This window comes from Symphodus melops (assembly GCF_947650265.1).
Source record: "Symphodus melops genome assembly, chromosome: 3".
In the NCBI taxonomy this organism is placed as follows: Eukaryota; Metazoa; Chordata; class Actinopteri; order Labriformes; family Labridae; genus Symphodus; species Symphodus melops.
This window is the reverse complement of record NC_136693.1, coordinates 5,853,189-5,874,639: the sequence shown is the minus strand read 5'-3', so window position 1 is coordinate 5,874,639 and position 21,451 is coordinate 5,853,189. Positions and strand designations below refer to the sequence as shown.

At 41.7% G+C, this 21,451-nt stretch overlaps 1 protein-coding gene across 4 annotated transcripts in view; it reads left to right on the top strand.

Moving 5' to 3' along the window:
- The window catches only part of znf609b (zinc finger protein 609b), an 80,415-nt gene extending 59,895 nt beyond the window's left edge, over positions 1-20,520 (top strand). Inside the window, exons 4-9 of one of the 4 annotated variants that reach the window (XM_079339542.1) lie at positions 9,657-9,744; positions 11,442-13,803; positions 13,914-14,280; positions 15,465-15,845; positions 16,447-16,525; positions 17,466-20,520. In XM_079339542.1, coding sequence (XP_079195668.1) covers positions 9,657-9,744; positions 11,442-13,803; positions 13,914-14,280; positions 15,465-15,845; positions 16,447-16,520 — 3,272 coding nt within the window. In that variant the 3' untranslated portion in view covers positions 16,521-16,525; positions 17,466-20,520. Of the gene's footprint in view, positions 1-9,656; positions 9,745-11,441; positions 13,804-13,910; positions 14,281-15,464; positions 15,846-16,446; positions 16,526-17,465 lie in introns of all 4 variants that reach the window. The other 3 variants (XM_079339541.1, XM_079339544.1, XM_079339543.1) reach the window with 3 other exon arrangements.
- Positions 20,521-21,451: the final 931 nt, after the last annotated feature.

Genomic DNA, 21,451 nt, shown 5'->3' with positions numbered 1-21,451 from the left:
ATGAATGTAAACCTGGATTGGTAATTGTTTAAAAAAAAACCTCCTAATAAATGGCTTAATGAAACGTCACACAGTCTGATGCATCATCTCCTTTGTTGGAGAAGGGAGAGGCTAGGGGAAAGTGCATCTGCGTCTTTGAGTCAGTTTGGGGGAGTTTGAAGCATAGACAGGAGGAAGGGTCGGGGGGGGGGGGGGGTTGAGCGTTGGTATTTTTAAGGCCCGGCTCTGACACAAATCCCCTCAGTGCAGACGAGGCAGTGGCAGCTCCCAGGGTCGTGTCGACAGAGCAATGGGCCAACCCCTCCCAGGCTTAGCATGCTGATACCTCCAAATGTCATCTCTAAAATGCTGGAGAAGTTTATTGCTCTTGAATCGCAGCCCAGAACGCCTTGGCTTCTGCTCCGGGCGAGAGAGGGAACACAGAGGGGGCCCCTTTGGCCAAACACTGCAGCTCCATGCCAGTGCACGCACACATCCCTCCGGCCAAACACAGACACACACACACACACCGACCCTCCAGTACACAGCGGGCTATTCCCCAAGCTAGACCACAGCTTCTTAAGCTCCCTAATAGATAAATAATACAGGCTGTTTGTGATAAAAATGTTTGTCTTGTGGATTATTTATGCAACACACATTACATCAAGCAGAGCTGCCATCATTGGCTGGAGAACAGGAGTTAAAAGCTGTTTGAATAGAGGTCAGTGTGAAACGGATATTCCTGTATAAACATATGAGACCACATGTCTACTCTCTTTTTTTTTTTTTTTTTTTCTGCTCTCTTTCTCAAAGCCTGTCAGCGAGTTGAGAAGGAGAATTTTGTATGAAAGGAGCACTCGGCTCTGTAGCTCACTTGCCAGCTATGCTTCCTTGCTCTTTTGAAGACCACCTGTCAGTGGCCTCATTGAAATGTTTTTACAAAGGCGAGCGATGGCTGCTCTCGGTGAACTCGCTAAAGAAACTGTCCTTGAAATAAGAGCGAGCGTTCTCAGGAGGCCTGGAGCCCTCTGCCAGGCCAATGAGCAGGAAGAAGATGGAGTAAGAAATCAATCACGGAAGACCATCCTCTGTTAACAGTAGAGGACGCACACTGAAAGGAAAAGAACAAAGACGTGATGAGCCTTTTCTTTCTCTAGCCCGCACATTGTTCATATTTAATTGACAGTTACGAGCTGTTTACTTCCCAATAGGACTGCCCTCTAATAAAGATTTACTGTCAACTGGTAGTAATGTAGTTAAGACAATAGTTAACATTTGGAGGCTCATTATATTAGTTTAATCATCTTAGAGGGCATAATAACATTGTCCGGGTTCAAAGTTGACAAATGTTTTTAAGTAACTTTGCGTCTGTGGGCTTCATTACAGAGAAATGTATCACATTATAATTAGCTTTTGAAATACAAATGTACATGAGCACTACCCAGCAAGCTCCCTGTTACCAATAATAAAGCAAGCTAACAGCTAACACAGTCATGGTTCTTAATGTGTTGGAAGAACCCGTTAAGAGACTGATAATGTCTTTAAACCTTCAGTAATATAATGTTGTCTCTCAAGGTTCAGTCCAAACTGTATTTCAGAGGCTGCTGGGACCTTAAGGCTGATTTAGTTAGCTTTAGCCTTTAGCTTGTAACTTCTGACTCGCTAACTGACGAGTGAAAAAAAAAAAGAAGGAAATGTTGAGTTGTCACTTTCACAATGCCTCCACTTGAACCGAAGCATATCTGTAATGTAGCAATCCATGGACTACTGTGTGGCTGTGGTGACACTTACCTACCATCGAAAACTGCTGTGACGACATCACATCCAATGGTTACCAACAAGGCAACATCTAAACGAGCAAAGTACTCACTAAAGTTCTTTAAACACAAATTTAATTTCAGACTAACTTGACTAGTCTAAAGTTAAGAAAGCTTCCATCTCTGTGCGTTACATTGAGGTGGATTATTAGCTACACTTGTAAAAACTAAACTCTTCGTCAGTGTTAGCGAGAAGGTACCAGGGTTGCTTTTCAGTTTTCCTTCATAGCTCATAATACTGAGACACTGGTCAAATAGTCCTCGTACTTCAAACAGAAACCAGATCACTTTGCATCCCAACATCTGCTCCCTCTCCTCCAGAGACTGCATACTTATGGAAAATGTGTATATACAGATAAACAACAAGAGAACGCTCCTTAATGGGGGAGGCCTGATTGTTAACTCTCTGGGTAGGACTATTACTGACAACAAACAAGGTGCACCCCCTGGAGGGTTTTACACTTATGTGATTATTCTGTGTCAAACCAGGCGATTTAAAATAAGCCCCATGAAGCTCTTTTCATCGACTAACTTTTGGTGGACTTTCAGAGGGAAGCTCTACTTTCCAAAGATCCAAGCCAATCTTCACCGTCATCAGTGTTTGCTCTGCAAGAGTGGATATGAGCAATTTCCAGGCACAAAAAAAGGAACACTCCCATGTGAGGAATTCAACTAAATCCTCCGAATGAAGTTAAAATGATACTCTGCAGGGAACTTAAGATAGAGATCACTTTATTCTTTGAGGGAGGATGCTTCTCTTGGTAGTTACAAATTAAGTCCAAGGGTGGTGTGACCAAGATGGCGCCTGACTTAACCCAAATCCCTCAGGAGAGATTGGTCTCTATTCATATTGGCAAACAACTGCTATTTTTTCAGGCTCTTAAATGGTCATGAAACATAAATCTCATGCCCAGAGGAATTGAAGGCTTTGCCAGTGGTTGTCATAAGATATCATGTTCGCTATATACACGTCAACGAGGGTTTGAGTAATGTGCCTTTGGCAGATCTGTCTCATAATCTCATCTCCATCTCCTTTAAGGAAAAACACCAGAGGAATTGTTTTTACAAAGAGATCGTAGATTTACCCAGATGACACTTAAGTACATGGCTCCTTGTCTGCATACAAATTGTTTCCAGTAATAAATGCATCGCTAGAGGTGTCCAATACTTATTTCCTGGCTGTTACATTTGCTACACGAGTTTTCTGATCTACTCTCTGTGTAGGAGTAAACATGAACAGATCTTTTTTTATATATATATATATATATATATATATTTGTTGTAGAGGGAGAAAGTGCTGCATGCAGCTGATAATGTTGTGACTGTGTGGAAAGCATACTAATGCTCTCTTCCTCTGGCTCTCAGTGCTATGAGAGAATTGACCTTCTCACAGGCTGTTATTCTTGTCAGAGAGAGTGACTTTGCACTTTTACCTCCTCTGAACCGGAATGCAGCCTGAACTTTTCCGATAGAGCTCTTTCAAAGGCTCTGGAGTTTAAAATAAAACCATCAGCCATAACCAGTCGTTGAACTTTAGTACTGAGACTTCTTTCAGTGTTGTTTATCGCTGATTTATTTCTTCTAACATTATTAATAAATGTCCTGATAAAAAGAGCTGCACAGTGAAGTTAGCCTACAGCTAATTGAGTCGTCAATTTTCAGAAAATATTAAAGAGCAGAATTAGCCATTTTAGCATTTTCTGCTCTCATGTGTGTTGACACAGCAATCTATAGATTCGAACCAATCGTGACACCAAAAACAGTACATATTGATGTGGATCACGAAGCCTTAAAAAAAAGGATGAAAACCAAAATGTTTCCTTATTCAAACTGTTTTTGGGAGGTTCTCTGTGTAACGTTTTTATTGTGCCACAACATCTCGATGAGAGCCAATTGTTGTCTATAGCACAAAATCACAACAATATTTATCTCATTAACCTTTACAAAAAGAGCAGGTTGACTACATTAATCCTGCATGATCAGTTAAGAGGGAAAGCTGCCTTTTTCTGGACAGAAACGTGGAGCAGAACCGGGTTGATGGTGAACAGCCTTCTGCTGCCACAATGAAAACACACTTTATATCATAGAAGTATAAGGAGGGGGAATATGGACTATCCTTGTCTCAATGATTTTTAAACATAACAGGTCTTAATCAGGCCATCGTCTCAGCCCGTCAGTGTGTCTTTTACTTTCACTGTGAAATGGATAAAATTCGAGGTCTGCGTTCCAGCGCATAACCTGTCCTCCAGAGCTTGAAGTGACTCAGGCAGTCCCGTCCTAAATTCCTGTCTGCTCAGGATTTAAAGATAAGGTCGATCTCAGGACTTCATATTGTGACACTGACAGACCCGGACAAGCTCGGCTTCATTTTATGCACCACGAGTGCAGAAACGCTCTTAAAATGGACTGCTGGAAACATGCTCAGACACTCGAATGCTCAAACGCTTCATTTATCAACGTTACAGTTATTGCTCCTGGCAGCACCCGGCTATCTTTTATCTACTCAGCGTAATGAATACTGACACTATTTTTCTCATTGTTCTCACTTTCTCGTCTGCATGCAACCTTGATTAGTGGTGCTTTTAGTGCGCAGAAAAGAGCTTCCATGCTCGCAGGGTGGAAAGAAGGTTGTTAAATCTGTCAATAATTACTTTAGTTTCTGACTGTGAGATGTAAGATTGTGTTAATGGTTTGCACATGTCTTTAAATTGGGAAATGTCTTCGAGACATTTAGGCAAATAGAAAGCTTTAATATGATATTTGTGAGAACATTTCACTAATGTCTTGCACAATCCTTCCACACAAGTGATCTGCTATTTTCAAACATAACAAAAGCGTTTTGACAAGGTCAGTCAGTGAAATTGCCATTAACCCCGCAAAATTCCTGTTGAGTCGAAGCGGAGCAGAGGTCAACCTGTGAACCCGAGGCCCTCACCAGCAGCACCAGAGGATCTGATATATTTTGGCCCCGTTGCAACCTAATGAAATATGTTAAGGAGGGAGGAGGAGGAGGAGGAGTGGAGTTTAAGGGGCCAGAAGGGGCAGTCACCCGTGCAGCAGACAACCTCCTCCTGACTTAATTTGTCCCCTTGCATTACCTTCTTGTTCAAGTAATCCTATACAAGTACGCGGCAGAGTTTGCTGCATAAGGAGGCCTGCCATTTGTTGTTTCGACAGCATTGAAAAGGAAATGAGTGGTAAAATTGCCGGCCAACTCCTCTCAGTAATGTGGGCTTCATTCAGCTGTCATGAGTGACCCTAATAGGGCTGACACAAAGGGGGAGGAAAGAGGGGTGGGGGTTGGAAAACCGAGGTTTTCTCCAAATCAGTGCGTTTCTAACCCAGGAACAAATGTAGGGAGTGAAGAGCGAGATCATGGCTCATGCAAACACGGGGACGTGACTCCCAATGTGTAAACAAATGATCATGTATGGAAAGTCAGCTCCGTTTGTTTTCTCCTTCTGGGGAATTTGTTTGGGTTGTTGTGTCGAGGCCTTTCCATGTTTACAGAGACCGGGTGTTGACATCTCTGTCATGAGGACATGGATATTATACTATATTAGATTCAAGTGCTGAGATAGATCCAAGCTATTTTTTTGTTTAACTTTAACTTCTGCATACACTAGGACACCCCCCAACAATGCAGAAACAGAAACGTGGCAGAAACATTCAAGATGCAGGTTTTCAATAAACTCTTATTTTAAAATCGTCAACATCATTTTTTTATTTATTTTTTAACAACCAAATTGTTGTGCGTTCACCATGTCAAATCACTGTTCAATGCAATAACGGTAATGAAGTGATTAATTCAAAGAAGCCACGTTTTGATAAGAGTGTGTGTCAGCTGTGTGTGCGATAGGGTGGAACTGATCGCTGCACTCCACTTCCCCTTGTTCAGAAAGCCTTGTTATCTCCAGAAAAGAATCCCAAGGATGTAATGAATGAGTCAAGTCGGAGTGACAGCATTGCAACGACGTATGTGTCATTATTCCTTCTTGTTAAGAAAACATTGGTTCATACCAGTTTAACGTAGCGGCTTGGCATCTAAATTCCAGAGCTGTGATGTAGTGAAAACCTCTTCTCACTCGTGCCTGGGATAACTTGCTCTGTCACTTTCTCTTTCTGTGCAGCATACACACACTGAAAGCCTTTTAACAGCATGCATTTTTCTTGCCTTTTTCTACCAAAATTAATTAAACATGAAGTGCTCCCACAGCCTGACTTAGTATCCACATCGTGTGTGTTTTTAGCACCATTCCCTTTTGAGATAAGATGCATCCAAATTCCTCTGCATGTCCTTGACTTGCCCCACATAGCATCCAAAGAACTACTCGATTAGCATTCACAGAATGTATTGCAGAGATCTGAGGTGACCCAGAAGCCAAGGACCACTCTGACAGGATTACAGAGTTTCTTTGGCTCCGACATGGGAGGGGGGCCAGAAGGAGTCCACTCCTAGGGGGAAAAAACTCGACTGTTAGCATAGAGTCTGCAAAAAGGCATGTCGAAGTCTCTGAGCTTCAGGCAAGGAAACTGATGAAGTGGTAATTAAGCTATTGGCCTACAATAACTTGCACATTGGTTTCATAGCAGACTGGATAGTGTATGTGTATTCGTGGTGGTTATGTTTAACATGTTTCATATGGCTGCCCTTTCAATGTGTAAGTAAATGTCCAGTATGTGTGAGCTCTGTATAGTAATTAAATGTTATAGAGTGCTTAATGATTGAGGTTTTATTCCACTTTTGCAACTGGTAGCACTTTAAGTACTGCTGGCCATTCAATCAATGGTGTACTCAGAGTGTAACTGCTGAGTTAAATTGATTCCCATTTCATCACTGCGTATATTTTCAAAGCCGTCCTCTATTCTTTTGCATTTATGAGGCAATTTAATGCACCACACACTGTGTGCTGCTTTTTCATAGGCACAGCCCCGAGACTTGTATTCAAGGAAAGGCAGGGAAATTAAGCTTGTGGCAAAGACTGATGTTCTAACAGGCCAATGATTTGTATCACTCACTCGCCAAAGTCCCCATGGAATTTCTTCAGAGGAAGATTGTGAAAGTCCGTGATAAGTGAGCTAAAGGTCTGACAAGAACAACAACCTCTGCAGCTGCTTGAAGATGTGTTTCTTTTAGATACTTCATACTCAGCCTGATGGACTTAGTGTGGGAAGAGTGGCTGCCTGGAGATCCAGAAACCTTCATGTGCTTACTTCAGAACTTAACATGCATGGTGGCACACATAGTCGTCGTGCCAACTCGGTGAAAATACCAACATGTGTGTGTCTCTAGTACATTTCTAAAATGTTCCACTTGCACCTTGTAGATGTTATTGTATTGTTAAAAACAGTGGAACAGAACACACTGTTCTTTTGAATAATTGAGTTCAGTTGATTGCTCTCTGATTGTCGTCAGTTAACACGAGTTGTGGGAAAGTTAGAAATGTCATAAAATCCAAAGAATGTTACAGATAGTTAACTTTCACTTAAAATCCCTCATTCCCAAATGAGAATCAGAAACAAGATCATAAAATGTCTTTAAATGGATTCTACTAAGACTAACAAGAATATAATGCTCATGAAGGTCGTCAGCATTTCCATTTCTTTGGTAAAATTTGATCCAGAAATCATCCAATCATGGGTGTCTAGGGCTCTCATTTTGTTGGCTTGTTATTAAAACAGGAAATTGGGTTTTTTATTTTTTGTCAAACTGATCCTAGATCATTCAAAATGTCCAACTTTTTCTTCAAGGCAGATTTTGCCAAGTGACATTGTAAAAAAAGACTAAAGTGAGGAGACACGAATATAAAGGCCCAGCGCTTATTTAAAATAATTAAAGACTTCTAACATGTCACGGTGTAATTTTAATTAAAACCCATCACGAGAGAAAGCAGGGACGACTATAGAAGACTATATCCTGCACATCATGAAAGGCTGCTCATTCATTTGCCCTGCCTTGATTTACGTCCTGCCACAACCAGCTGCCAGAGCCATTTTGTGTTGGAGTGTTTGGAGAGCCGAGGGGGGTGGGCCGTTGAAGGCGTTTTACAAAGGTCTGTTTTCTTTTAATGTGACAGAAATGTGAACACCCCCACCCAGCTACCCTGCGCGCACACAAAATCGTTGCAGTTGGATCTAGCCTTGACCCAAGCGCTCATGTTTGCAGGCCATAGGCCAGAGGAAGAGACTTGTGGCCAAGTGTCAGTAGGTTCCTGTAAACGTATATAAATGCCTCACATACTTGCTACTTAATGCCAGAGGCAGCAGGAGAAAAATGAGGTCTGAACTGTGACTTGTGTGTGGGAGGGGAAAAGATTGTAAACCAGGGATGGTTATACCATTGAAAAGAGGAAATGAGGGTGAAGGAGAGAGGGGAGACTGGGGTGAGCAAGAGAGGTTTCCTAAGCTAATAAAATGCTCGGAGGGACGGAAGCTGCCAGCCAAAATTCCTGTGCCATTAGATAAGTCAGATCGCTGCAGCCTCCAGTTTCTCTGCAGTGCTGAAGTGGCAAGCTGAGGTCACCACCAGGGAGCGAGTAGTGGGGGATGGTGGGGGCAATAAATTCTGAATGCTTTTGTGCACGGTCGTTGCTCTTAATCCTCTGAAGCTCTTTGGTTGATGATTTACTTTTGATTTTACGAGCAAAAGCTGCAAATAATCATTCATCTGCTTTTTGAATGCTGTCTATTTAAAAAGGCCTTCAACAACAGCAGCTCTGTGCCGTTTGTGTGAAATGTATGAATGAAATGTATTCACTGCAGTTAAATGACCAAAGCGAAAGGTTTGAGAGAATCTGCACACTTGATCTTGACATTTTCTTTCATAAAAAAAAAAGAACCTGGTTCACAGTTTCAAGTTTCTTAAGAACAATTCGCATAGAGCGTGATGTGATCTTCTGGAACTAATTTAAGATTTTAAATGCAAGGTCAGGTATCACACTCGGGACAAGTCGAATTGTGTAGCACACATCGAGAACTCCTAAATTCGCACTATAGCCAAGTGTGACAGATTGCAGCCATACCAGTGAAGCCAAGGAGCCTCTCGTGCACTCTGAGTTGTTCACGTTGAAATGGTTTTAATGCTGATAGATGTTTGTTTTTAAGGCTGTGAATTCATATTTCTCATGGGTAGTATATTTCTAGACTGCAAAATAAGATTAAGAATTAACAGGAGAATATCTGCCTCCTTCTAATCTTCATTCAGGGAGACTGCCTGTGCTGGGAGATGTCTTATTTAATGTTTAATGGTTTTCAGTGAGAACACCACAGTAACCTCATTATGATTATTCTTGCTTGTTTTGTTATTTCTCCATTACTGACGACAGTTGACTCTGTTCCACGTCATTTAGAAGATATCAGTCAGTCAGACTCTGTAGCTTTACAGTGAGAAGAAGGGTTTTGACTTTGGTATCATCTTGTGTGTATACTAATTCCTTTTTGCAAAGGTCAATGTCGAGGCAGAGAATAATCATAACAGTATGAACCTCACTTTACATTATTATCTGCTGTATTGTATTATATTATATTATTTAGGCTTGTAATCATTTGATTGTTGGATGCACAAGTCATCGGTTGCACCTGATGTAAGTTAGGCGTTTCACAGCTAAGTTTTTATAGCTTATTTTGTTTTCCCATTCTTTGTAACATTTTGAATCCCATCCTTCATCCAAAGATTCTCCAGTATTGAGTTGGTCCATCGCTTACAACTCAAATAGAACTCATTTTACTTGCAGTTAAAAACTTTAAACATATGTAAAGTTCAATATTTGGTGTGTATATATGATGTTATTTTGTCTTTGGAATGAGCATTATCATCATAGTAAACCCAATGTGAATGACCTCTGTTTTCTTGTCTCACAGGCATGCTGGTGGTCAATGTTACATGGAGAAACAAGACATATGTGGGCACCTTGTTGGACTGTACACGACATGACTGGGCTCCCCCGAGGTAAGAAGCACAGTGATGTTCATTTTTCAAATGTATAGCATACATTCGAGAAAGCAGGGCTGAATCTGCACCCGCGCACTTCTAATGCTATTAAAGCTACACACACTGGTTTTGCAAAGTATCTGCACTTTACTGTCACAGATGGTCGCTGTAAATGTCAAGGTAGAAAAGGATTCTTGACTGCCATGAATCATTGATGTATTCTCTTTATCCAAGCTGCACTTGGTCTCTTAACCTTTTCATATTATATGTGATATGAATCTGCTGTTGTAGCATCAACTTTACAATACATACTGCCGGGTGCACCTACTCGCGGGTGCTGCTGGACGTTTCACATCCAGATTTGTCTTCATCTTTATTCTGGGAGAGGACTCAATGGGAAAATTGCTTATGTTACAGAAGCTAGCTGTGAAAATGGAAAGCTTCTCTTATAAAGCAGATTGCTGAATCCAATTATTGGGTTAATGGCTTTTCCTCAACACTTAATAATATTCATTCAGGCTGCAATTTCTTAGAACAGAGTTATGTGGGCGTTAGCTTTAAGTCTTTGTTATTTAGAATATTGTATTTGTCATGCAGAATATGCTGGTAGGGTGAAATACACCTCTAAGCACTTGCTTTGATTTAATTCAGCAGCACTGTCTACATGTAAATATAAATCTATACTTGAAATGCAAAAATCAAGATTAAAGCAGTGCTAATGGAAAACAAGGAGACGCTGTATCACACTAATGTATCACAGTGTGGCATAATAATGTTCAGTAAGTGTGGTTTGCTGGGCAGTATGTGCACCAAGATAGTCTTACAGTTTGCAGCAAGACTACATTAGGGACACACCATGAATAATTCAGAAAGCTTTCAACAAACTGAATATAAACTTGGGCTTGTAATGAGTCTAAACTCCTCTACCACTGTCTGACTACGGATGTATTCACATCCCCTGCTGCGGCTGAGATTGTTTGGAGAGACTCGTAGAGGAAGCTGTGAGTCATACTAGCCTGCTGTCTCTCATTGTCACAGATTGCTAACCTTCACTGCTGTGGAGAAAGATAATTACATTACTGTTATGGAGAGATAAGGCCAAACCGCTATTTTAAGTATTTGAATGAGTGCATGTTTTGATTACAAAGCAGCCAGACATTTCACTGCTGTCTTTTCAAATGTTTATTTTGGCTTAATTTTGAAAGTAATTTTTCTTTGTTTAAACTACTCACTTACTTGTTCCATAGGAAATATAAGATTAATACGAAATCAGGGGCCAGGAAAACAACAATGATGCACATATTTTGAATTCATTGTTTATTATGGTTTTGTCACTTAGAAGGAATTAAACCTACCAATGCATCGGTATAACATCAGTATTAACCGATATCAGCTCTGTTGATGGACATCGGCACGACTGCAAGTAAAGCATGAACAGATGTCAGTAGCATATGTTTGTCTGTTGTTTTGTATGAATTTGATTGATGGCGTCTAGTACACTTGACTTTTTATTCCCTGCCAAAAAAAAACATTGGTATCGAGATTGGCTTTATTTTTTTTTTTCATTTTAAAAACCAGTATTGGTATCCTTGGTTTTATGTTCCACAGAAATGTTCATTTAAACGTGAAAGATTAACTCACTTTTTTTTATTTGTATTGAAATAAACCATGATATCACTAATTTGTAAAAAATGTGGTTTTTGCTACTTCTGCAGGTTTTGTGAATCCCCTACCAGCGATCTAGAGATGAGGAATGGCCGTGGTCGTGGCAAGCGAATGAGACCCAACAGCAACACACCGATAAACGAGAACAGCAACTCATCGGACAACAAGGGCACCACCAACAACAAGACGCGGGCTGCCTCTAACAGTAAGGGCCGGAGGGGAAGCCAGACACCATCAGAGCGTCGCACCCCTCCTAACAGCAACACAGAGGACATTAAAGCCAGTCCCTCCTCAGCTGGAAAACGCAAGACCAAACCAGCCTCAGACATGGAACCTAATTCTAGCTCAGAGGACACCAAAGGCAACAAACGCATGAGGACAAACTCGAACAGTGGAGGGGTGGGACCAACAGGTCTTCCCATCCCTTCAATAAAAACTGAGCCTCTCCCACCACCTCTTGATCGCAGTTGTCCCTCTCCTGTTCTTATTGATTGCCCACACCCTAACTGCAACAAGAAATACAAGCACATCAATGGTCTTAAGTACCACCAAGCACGTGCCCACAATGATGATGATGTAAAGTTGGAGTTGGATGCTGATAGTGAATATGGAGAGGATTCAACTCTCCACCCTGAACCAGGGAATTGTAATGGAGCATCCATCTCTCAGAAAGGATGCATATCCCCAGCACGTTCAGTGACTCCAAAAGGTAGAAACTTTGATGCTCAAAGTCCTTCACCGTCACCTGGAAAGTTTGGTTCAAAGCAGAGTAAAAAGAAAACGGCTGAGATAGATCCAGAAACTGGTGGTACACCAATGGACGGGTGTGATGATGGGCTATGCCTCACTGATGAGGCCAGCAATGATGGCATAGATGATAAGAGGGGATCAGACAAGTCCAAGAAGGTTACTAAAGCTGATAAAATGGCCCAGAAAAACATGAAGTCCCCAAGGCCCATTGGTCATGGCTCTACTGCATCACAGCAAATGTACCCTTTTCCTCCAGGAAACCCAAATTCTTCCCCTGGGCTAACCCCAACGATACAAGGAATCCCCAAGAGTCCCACAATGAAAGGCACACAGCCCAAACCCCCTGCCGTTGGAGATCCTGCCCCAAGTGGCTCTAAAGACAAGAAGAAGAAAGACAAGAAGAAAAAAGATAGTGTGAAGGAGGCTGACAGCCCCAAGCCTCCAGGGAAAGGAGGAAAACTGGAGGAAGGAAAGCTTCCCTACCCTGAACCTCCTGATCAAGGAAATAAAGGAGAAGGACTCCTGAATGGTTCATCAGATCCTCATCAGAGTCGCTTGGCCAGTATGAAGGCTGAAGCTGACAAGATTTACAGCTTTTCTGACAATGCCCCGAGCCCATCCATTGGTGTTGCAAGTCGGATAGATGGTAGTGGAATGCCGCAGCCTCTCACACCACTTCATGCGGCAAACCAGAATGGTGCTGACAACTCATCGGTCAAAACCAATAGTCCAGCATATTCAGATATTTCAGATGCTGGAGAGGACGGTGAAGGGAAACTAGAAGGTGTCAAAGTCAGGACAGAGGACCAAGCCATTAGGGAAAGTGTCAAAAAAGCGCTCTTTCCAAACCAGCCACCCAGCAAGGATTCCCCTTACTATCCTGGCTACGAGTCTTATTACTCACCCAATTATGTCAACCCCAGCCCGGGTGGGCCAAATCCAGGCACGCCAGTGGCCGAGGGCCAGGTAAAGATAAAAAAGGATGATGACTTGGATCAAGTTGAAGAAAAAGTCAAGGTAGAGGTTCATGAAGACCGCAAACCTGACTGCAGCGCTCCTGGGCCGCAGCAGCAGCAGCAGCAGCAGCAGCAGCAGCAGCAGCAGCAGCAGCAGCAGCAGCAGCTGCAACAACCGCAACAACCGTCAGTCATCCAACAGCGATCCAACATGTACATGCAACCTCTTTACTACAACCAGTATGCCTATGTCCCTCCATATGCATACCATCCTGATCAAGCCTACCATAACCACTTGATGAACACCAACCCAGCCTACCGGCAACAGTATGAGGAACGGCAACGACAGATGGCTGAACAGCATCGGGCTTCTGAGAAAAAGTCAGACATGGCTATAAAAGAACGAGAAGCCTCCATGAAGGAGGAATGGAAACAGAAGAGCCCAATGCCACCAAGCCTCTCCAAACCCTCGAGTCAGTCGGACCTTGGAAAGGTACCTCAGCCACCAGGCAAATCAAGGGACTCCTCCTCAGAGCCCTCTCCGAAATCCATGGGAAGCATAAAAGGGGAGGACCCAAAGTCCCAGCAAGCTGAGGGGCTAAAGATGAAGCTGACTGAAGGAGGGCACCATGGAAAAGAGGACTCCAAGCAAGCACTGGAGTCCAGAGGTCAAGCAGGGATAGAGCAGGCCATGTGGTACAGACAGGTAGGTGCCAAAGTAATATAACAGGGCTAGAATATATGCTTTTAAGAATGCTGTACAGTTATTTTAAGATGCTGATATGTGTTGACTTGGATCTTTCCCACCTTCAGCAGTACCCTGAGAGCCAGAAGCCCCAATCAGAGGATGAACACCAGCAACAACAACCTCGATGGAAAGATGAAAGGGACAGAGAACGGGAACGTGATCGTAAATTAAAGGAAGACAGGCCCAGACCCAAGGACAGTCACAGTGGGCCAAAGGAGGATGGCAAAGAGGGTAGTGATCCCAGGATCACTTCTGAGGACCACCGGGTCATGAGCAAAGACTCTCGTTCAAACCCTCATATGCAGTTTTCATCACCACTAGCACAGCATCAGGGTTACATGCCCTACATGCATGGTTACCCCTATGGACAAGCCTATGACCCCAGCCACCCTGGATACAGGGGCATGCCTTCAGTAATGATGCAGAATTACCCAGGTATGGCTCGAGATAAACTATGAAGACATGAAAATGTTAAGGTTACTATTACAAGCCAAGTAAAATATACGGAAGGACAATGCTTTCATCATCATGGAACGTGTTTGGTTTTTTTTGTGTTTTTTTTGAGCAAGTCATTTAGTTATCCATTTCAAGTTAAATTCTTAATGTAGAGCAAGTAAATGTTTCCAATGGTTCATTTAGGGTACAATGCATGCAAGACTGAAGTGAGCAGTGATTTATAACGTGTATTAGGCTCCCTGCATTTATGGCCAGTGTAATGGCTGTTAAATAGGACAGGGAGGCAACAGAGCAGTTGAAGATTGTCTATCAAAACTGCATATACCAGACTCGGCAGGATGTCAGAGTGCTTTTGGGCCAGATTCATTCAGAACACATTTTGTGCACAACAGCTTTAATGTAGTGTGCTGCAGTGTTTTCAAGACATGTCTGTATTGATTGATAATTCAAAGAAGCTGGAAAACAGCACCTAATCTTTAGAAGCAAAGCATATGATATATACAGTAATGAGTATATTTAGATCCAATCAATTAAAGGTCAAGTTAGTTTACACGTTCAAGAATACCTTTCTGAAAAGGACTATTGTATGTAGTAATTTGCACATTCTTGGGATTGGTTGTATTTATTTTCATCTGCAAGTTCCTAGAAGATGTGAAATATCTAACGCACAGAATATCATGTGCTTGTGATAAAAACATGTAATGAAAAGATGCTTGAGTTTTTTTTATCATACCATCATAGCTGGTAAGACACCACTGGGGGGTAATGGAACTGTTGATGGTTTGAATCCAATATTCATGTTGGTAGAGAAAAAATGCTGGTCTGACTTCTTTGTTAAAAAAATGGAAACCGCACATTTTACAGCTGAGGCTCAATTTATTTGACCTCATTGCAGCTTTACAGTTTGTGTTTTCATACTAAAATGATTTATGTAGAGAAAATATTCTGGGATTGGACCATTGACTCTAAGTAGCTTTGATGCCCTTTGATGATGAGACATGTTGTCCTCGGGTCATAACAGACCTCTAAAATCAGTTATTTTAATGATGAAGTTTGATTGATGTTATCAATGTTACCATAGCATCTAACGTATCATTAGCTGTCACATCAGTATCCTTTATAAACCTTCATTTAAAACCATATATTCTCTTCCTTATGTATAGGCTCATACCTACCTGGAGGCTATCCATTTTCTCCATATGGTGGTAAAATAGCCGGAAGCGACGAAGGCAGTGACAAATCTCGCGTTAGCCCTACTGTCTCCAAAACAGCAACAGACTCCAAAGCTCTGGATATCCTGCATCAGCACGCCAGTCAATACAAGAGCAAATCTCCCACAGTAGGTGACAAGCCACCACACGAAAGGGAGAGGGAGCAGGACAGAGGAGCTGGTGGGGACAGAGATCGTGAAAGGGAGCGTGAGAGGGAAAGGGAAAGAGACGTGGACCGGCCACGATCCTCGCCCTCTCAACGCATCATGCCCTCGCACCATCACCTGGGATACCCTTTGCTTTCAGGGCAATACGACATGTCCTACGCTACGGGTGAGTTAGTCCTGACTCCTCCCATCTCTGATGTTTGACAGTGGATTTACTGAATGAAATTTAAGACCAGTGGTTCTCCACACCATTTTTCTGCCCTATTCATATTCTTATGAATAGACTTGATTTTATTGGCTCATACAGACTACTCCTCTGACACCATCGCAAAACACCTTTAAATGTGCAATCGAAGGGCAAACACTGGTATTTTGATACTTTTGGCTAACACCAGTGGCTTTTTAACACGTTGCTGTTATTTCTTGTTGCCAGTCCACATGATCATGTACCTGAAACTTTTATTTTTAAAGGAATTTATTAACAAATGATTCACTTTAGTACTGAAACTGTATTTTGGGTATCTGTATTGGCCGATATCAGTGTTGGTACTGATGCTGGTGTTGGTAAAAGAACAACTGTCTTTAATACTGGTCGAACAGACTTAAGAATTAGGCTCTAAACATGTGAAGTAGATTAAAGCAAACTACTTCAATAAATAAGTCCCATATTACAGACTACTTAACTGTTAAAGTATGGCTGATCAGCATCCTGAAGACCATAAATAGACAATATGACTGATAGACATACATTTTCCGACTCGTCGTAGGTCTCTCCTCATCAGCTATTGTTGCCAGCCAACATGCAGCAACCCCCTCCCTCTACCCACCACCACGGAGGTGAGAACGGTAAGACCCCCTTATTGGGAGAGAAAGAGAGACAGTGAAACCAAACACAAGCCAACTGAGACACCTCAGTAACCTGAGAGCAGTGTTAATGCAGGTGGCAGACATTGTGCTTCATATAAAGCAGCCAGTAAAAGAAATGTAGGTGAAGAGTTATGTGTACTGGCACAGATGTCCTGTGATTATAAAGAAACCTTTTGTTTCTTTGTCCTTGGTTTATGTGATTCGAAGTGAAAAGAACACCCTGCTCTGCTCTGTCCTTACAATATTTATGTTGTAGACTTTGAGACAGAAACCTGTTAAGACTGCAAATCCTTTCTTCTGCTGCAATCTAGTACAATGTGCAGTTCAGCATTTAGCCCCCATCCATCCTAAGTAGGTCCTGTGAGGACAAGCGGATCATGGTGTTGATAATAGAGATGTGGAGAGAGACGCTAAGGGAGAGCAGACTGCACTGACATCTAGTGGAGCATTTTTGAATTACATCAGTTATTTGTAAGATACATGTACTCTCAGAAGGCAGCGCGTCTAAAGCAGTCAAATCGACGTACCAGAAGCTTATTGTGTATCAATGACAAAAGAGGCTATTCATCCGTTAAGATCTGAGGTTAGGTAGGACTGTTGGGTAGACTGCGAACCTTTCTTATAAGTAGGTCGACCTAAATATCTGACTATGTAGTAATGATCACAGTATGAGGGCAACGAGTATATTTTATATTTAGGTACTACAGGTGTGTAAAGTTTAAAATCTTAATATTCTATGTAAAATGTATCAAACATAATAAAGACAAAGGACTGAAACTGACAGTATCTAACATGTTAATAATGTAGAGTACAGTACAGCACATTACACACAGAGTTACTGATTTGTGTTCTTTTTGTTTCTGCACGTTGTGTAAAAGAATCATTCCTAACGTGAAGCTGTTTCTTGTATCTTTTCCAGGGAAACCTGACCGTCACACCTCAACCCTGCAAAGATTCATGTGACTGGCTCACATGTGAAGGGAATCTCCCGGGTGTTACCTTTTTAGACATCAGTTGAATGGTGTTTCTATCTATATTTTTAGTTCTTCTGCCCTGAAGCGAGGCAGATTGTTGTTGGATTTTTTTTTTTGTTTGTTTGTTTGTTTGTTTTTCCTCCCTTCGTAAGCGACCCCGGATTTTTCCAAACCTCGGACAGTAACAGGACTGGTTCAGGTTCAAAGCCATCACTCTGCCTCATCGCGCAGAGGAAACACCGACCCGCTGGTTATCTAGTCTTTGCACTGTCAACAAACACAATGCAAAAAGAGACTATTGGACTGCCAGAACAGCTTCTTTTCTTGTTTGTTTTTTGACTGCATTGTTGTTGTTTTTTTTGTCACAAGCAGAAAGAAATTGGCAGGGCACGCTGGGGAATTGGGTGGCTGATGGGAAAGGGGAGTCAAAATAAATTAAAGACTGAAAAGAAAAGTGAATCATGTTGATATGATTTCAACTCTACGTCTTTGGCTTATCGTATGCCGTGAAACAACAATATATCCTAAACTTGACAAACATTGGGCTATATTTCGTGGGGAGAGGAAATATGGCAACAGCTGCTTTCTTCAGAGACTTAAAGAGCCTGAGACTGAAGTCTTTTTTTTTTTTTTTTTTTTTTCCCTTTTTTCTTCACTTCTTCCATCTTCATTGCTGATCCTCTCCATCTTCTTTGAAGCCTCACTTCTCGTTTCAGGGATGATGTCGTCATGTTTTATTGCGAAGGGACCGCGCACACCTCAATGGAGAATAAACACTATTCATATTTCCTTTTCCTCTGTAATACTTCATATCATTGTGCTCATCCTTGAATGTGTCTGATGCTGGTGTCAGTTCTGTTCGTCCTCACTATGAAAGGCTCACGTCTGTCTCTGCACTCACTCAAATGGTGAAGCCACAAAAGCAAACGTGAATTCACGGGGCGTTGTCGTCGTCACTGCATCAGGTCACTTTTTTTGGTGTTTCACTGTAAGCGTGTGCGTTGCTCACCGTGGACAGCATGTTTTATTGTAAACAATGTGAAAATCCTCTCAAACCACGCATTCTCTTGCTGTCACACATACTTTTAACTAATGTTTGTATTTGTCCGACAACAGAAAAACTCAGCCCATGTTAAATATTATCCGGCCTTCAGAGCATTCGACATGAGAGCTGCACAGTTGATCAATGTCTCACTGTGCTGCTTATTTGAAACCGCTTTGGTTGTCTTGCTGCCAATTTTCACTTCATTATATTTACTTTACCTGGTTCACCATATCACACGCTCTTCATCACAGCATGCAGTTACACATCTGAATCGCTGTCACCATCCCAGATGTTTTTGTTCCGGTTCGACTCAAACAGTCAGATTTGTGTTTTTTTTTAATCCGTCAGTGAACTGTGAAATTGGTGCTTCGCTTGCTTGTGTGGCTTCACTTATAACACACGTTCTCTCCTAAGACAGCGTTTAACAGTTTTGAGTTATTGTTTGTTTTAGCCGCTAGCTTTTAGAGGAGCCTTTCAAAAGCCATCAGCTGTGTGTCGTCGCTGCCTGTGCTGTAAGATGAACCACATAAAGTGCATGACATGGGAACATTTAGCTGTTACAGACATGAACCAGTCAGCTGCAGAAAATGATCTTAAGAAGAGAAGAAGAAAAGGATAGCATGAACGGCTCGGAGCAAAAGTAAAACACTTTTAACATGTACACATGATTCAAACAGGAAAGTCGACCTATCAGCTGAAGAAAAAAAAATCTAATTAAGTGAAATTCTCTCCCTATGCTGTTTGCATTGATTTTTTTTTTTTTTTTTTTTGAGGGCTTCTCTTCATGTATGTGAAAAAGTACATTTTCTGCTGCGAGCTGGATGTGCTGAAGTGGTTCAACATGAAAAACAAATTGCTTCAGTCAGGATAGAGGTGACGAAAGGTTTGATGACGCAGTGAAGCATCATAATGAGCGTAGACTATTGACCATGTTGTCATTAAATTAAAAATCATTGATTTGGTTTTGCAATCACTGTCAATGTTCCCATTGTTGTATTATTATTATTTTTTTAATTTTATACTAAATGTGTTCAACTCCATGAGCCACCGGTAACTCGAACACCCTGTGAAGAGGGATGGGAGCTGTTGGTTTCAACACTACGACTCTTTACACTCTTCATTTCAAGGTTTTGGACATTCCCAGTAAATACGTTGCCAGTTTCTTGTCCCACAGAAGATTGCAAGAGGGTATATGTTTTGATTTTCTTTGAGCATTTTTAAGAAGAATGGCTAAAATGAATAAGCTGAATGTGGTGGTGTTTGACTTGTACTTAATCTGTAAGGGTAATCTAGGCAGCTGTGATGTTGTCATTAAAGTCAGTGGGGTTTTTTAGTACCAGCAGACTGCATACAGTACATATAGTTTTATCAGACAATGGTTGTGACACGTGCATTTGTTCTCTCTCTCTCTCTCTCTCTCTGAGAGTAGTAATGTTATCTCAGTAGTAAGCAAAGCCCAGTGAAAATCCTATATACTAAAGTGTATGAAAAGCCAGAAAAGTAATGTTTGCTATCAACATATTGGAAAGTGCTTGGCTCTTGTATTTTGCAGGACTGTATTTGTTTCATGGTGAAGAGTATATTTATTGGCCAGCAGTTGTCTCAATTGGTGCCTAGTTGAACATTCTTCTGTGAAATCACAGAGACACTTGCTCGTTTGTCTTTTCCTGACCCACCTACTGTCACACAAACACCTCCCCACCCAACCTGCACCCACCCCCCTCCCCCCCTTCCAAAAAGAGTACCAGTCCGTGGTGCTTGCAAGGATGTTTACAATGTCTTCATTTTCTTTCTGTATGAGAAGATTCAGAACTCGTCACCATCTCCTCCTCCTCTCTCCCGCCCTTCAGGAGTTTGTGTAAAGTGTACATTACCATGGTTCTTTTTTATACAATACTCTGTAACTTGCCTTTGTAAATTTGGGCTGGAAAAAAATAAATCTTTTTATGAGACAATCTGTCCTGGAGACTGCTCAATGACCTCTGCTCCATCGAGGTAAGAGTGTGAGATTATTTCAGCGACCGCTCTGCTTTCCAGCTCGTCTTCAGGTTAATAAAAATCCAACAAAGAAAATAGACTGTCATCCTGTTACAGTTTGTTTACAGATGTGAATATAGACTCCTAGTCATAACTACCTTATCAATCCCATTCTGGTGTTCACTCTGTAAGTGTGAGTAATGCTACTGACATACCTGCACATGCACAAAAATCCCAACAAGCATCAATGGAGAGAAGTCGGTGTCAGAGCGGAGTTGCTGCACATGAAGCGCTTCCAGTGCCTTGCTCACCTGTGACCCGCCACCTCTCCAGTAACCAGACCAAACTCCATACGTCGGTCCGTACCAGGACTTGAACCGGTGGTTCCCAACCCAAGAACCTACGCACAGCCCGCCATTATTTTCATTATTCCTTCAGGGTCCTGAAGCAATGGAAAATGCTTATTTTCAACAAAACACATTTTTTTTAAATGAAATGTTTTATTGAAAAAAATGCATAATTGAAAACATTAGTTAATCTTCACAGTCACCCATGAAGTGCTTAAATCTCCAGTCACCAGATCACAGGAAGTGAAAGAAGTGAAAGTCAGGAGAATGTGACTGAATGGTGTTGGAGTTAAGAAAGTGCACTGTGACATCTGGCCACAGGAGAGCAGTGTCTCTGAAGAGGCCACTGTCTGTCTCTGCTGGATCAAATGTCACATTTTATCTTGTACTGCTGCTCCAGTTCACATCCACTTCTACAATGTATATTCATGCTACTAGTGAGGAAACATCCATGCGGCTTTATAAACACGTTTTAAATGAGTATGTAGTAGTGATATAATGTACTTGTTCCCTCTTCTGCTTAGTTGTAGTTCATTCTTGTGTTGAAGTCAAGAACATCCTA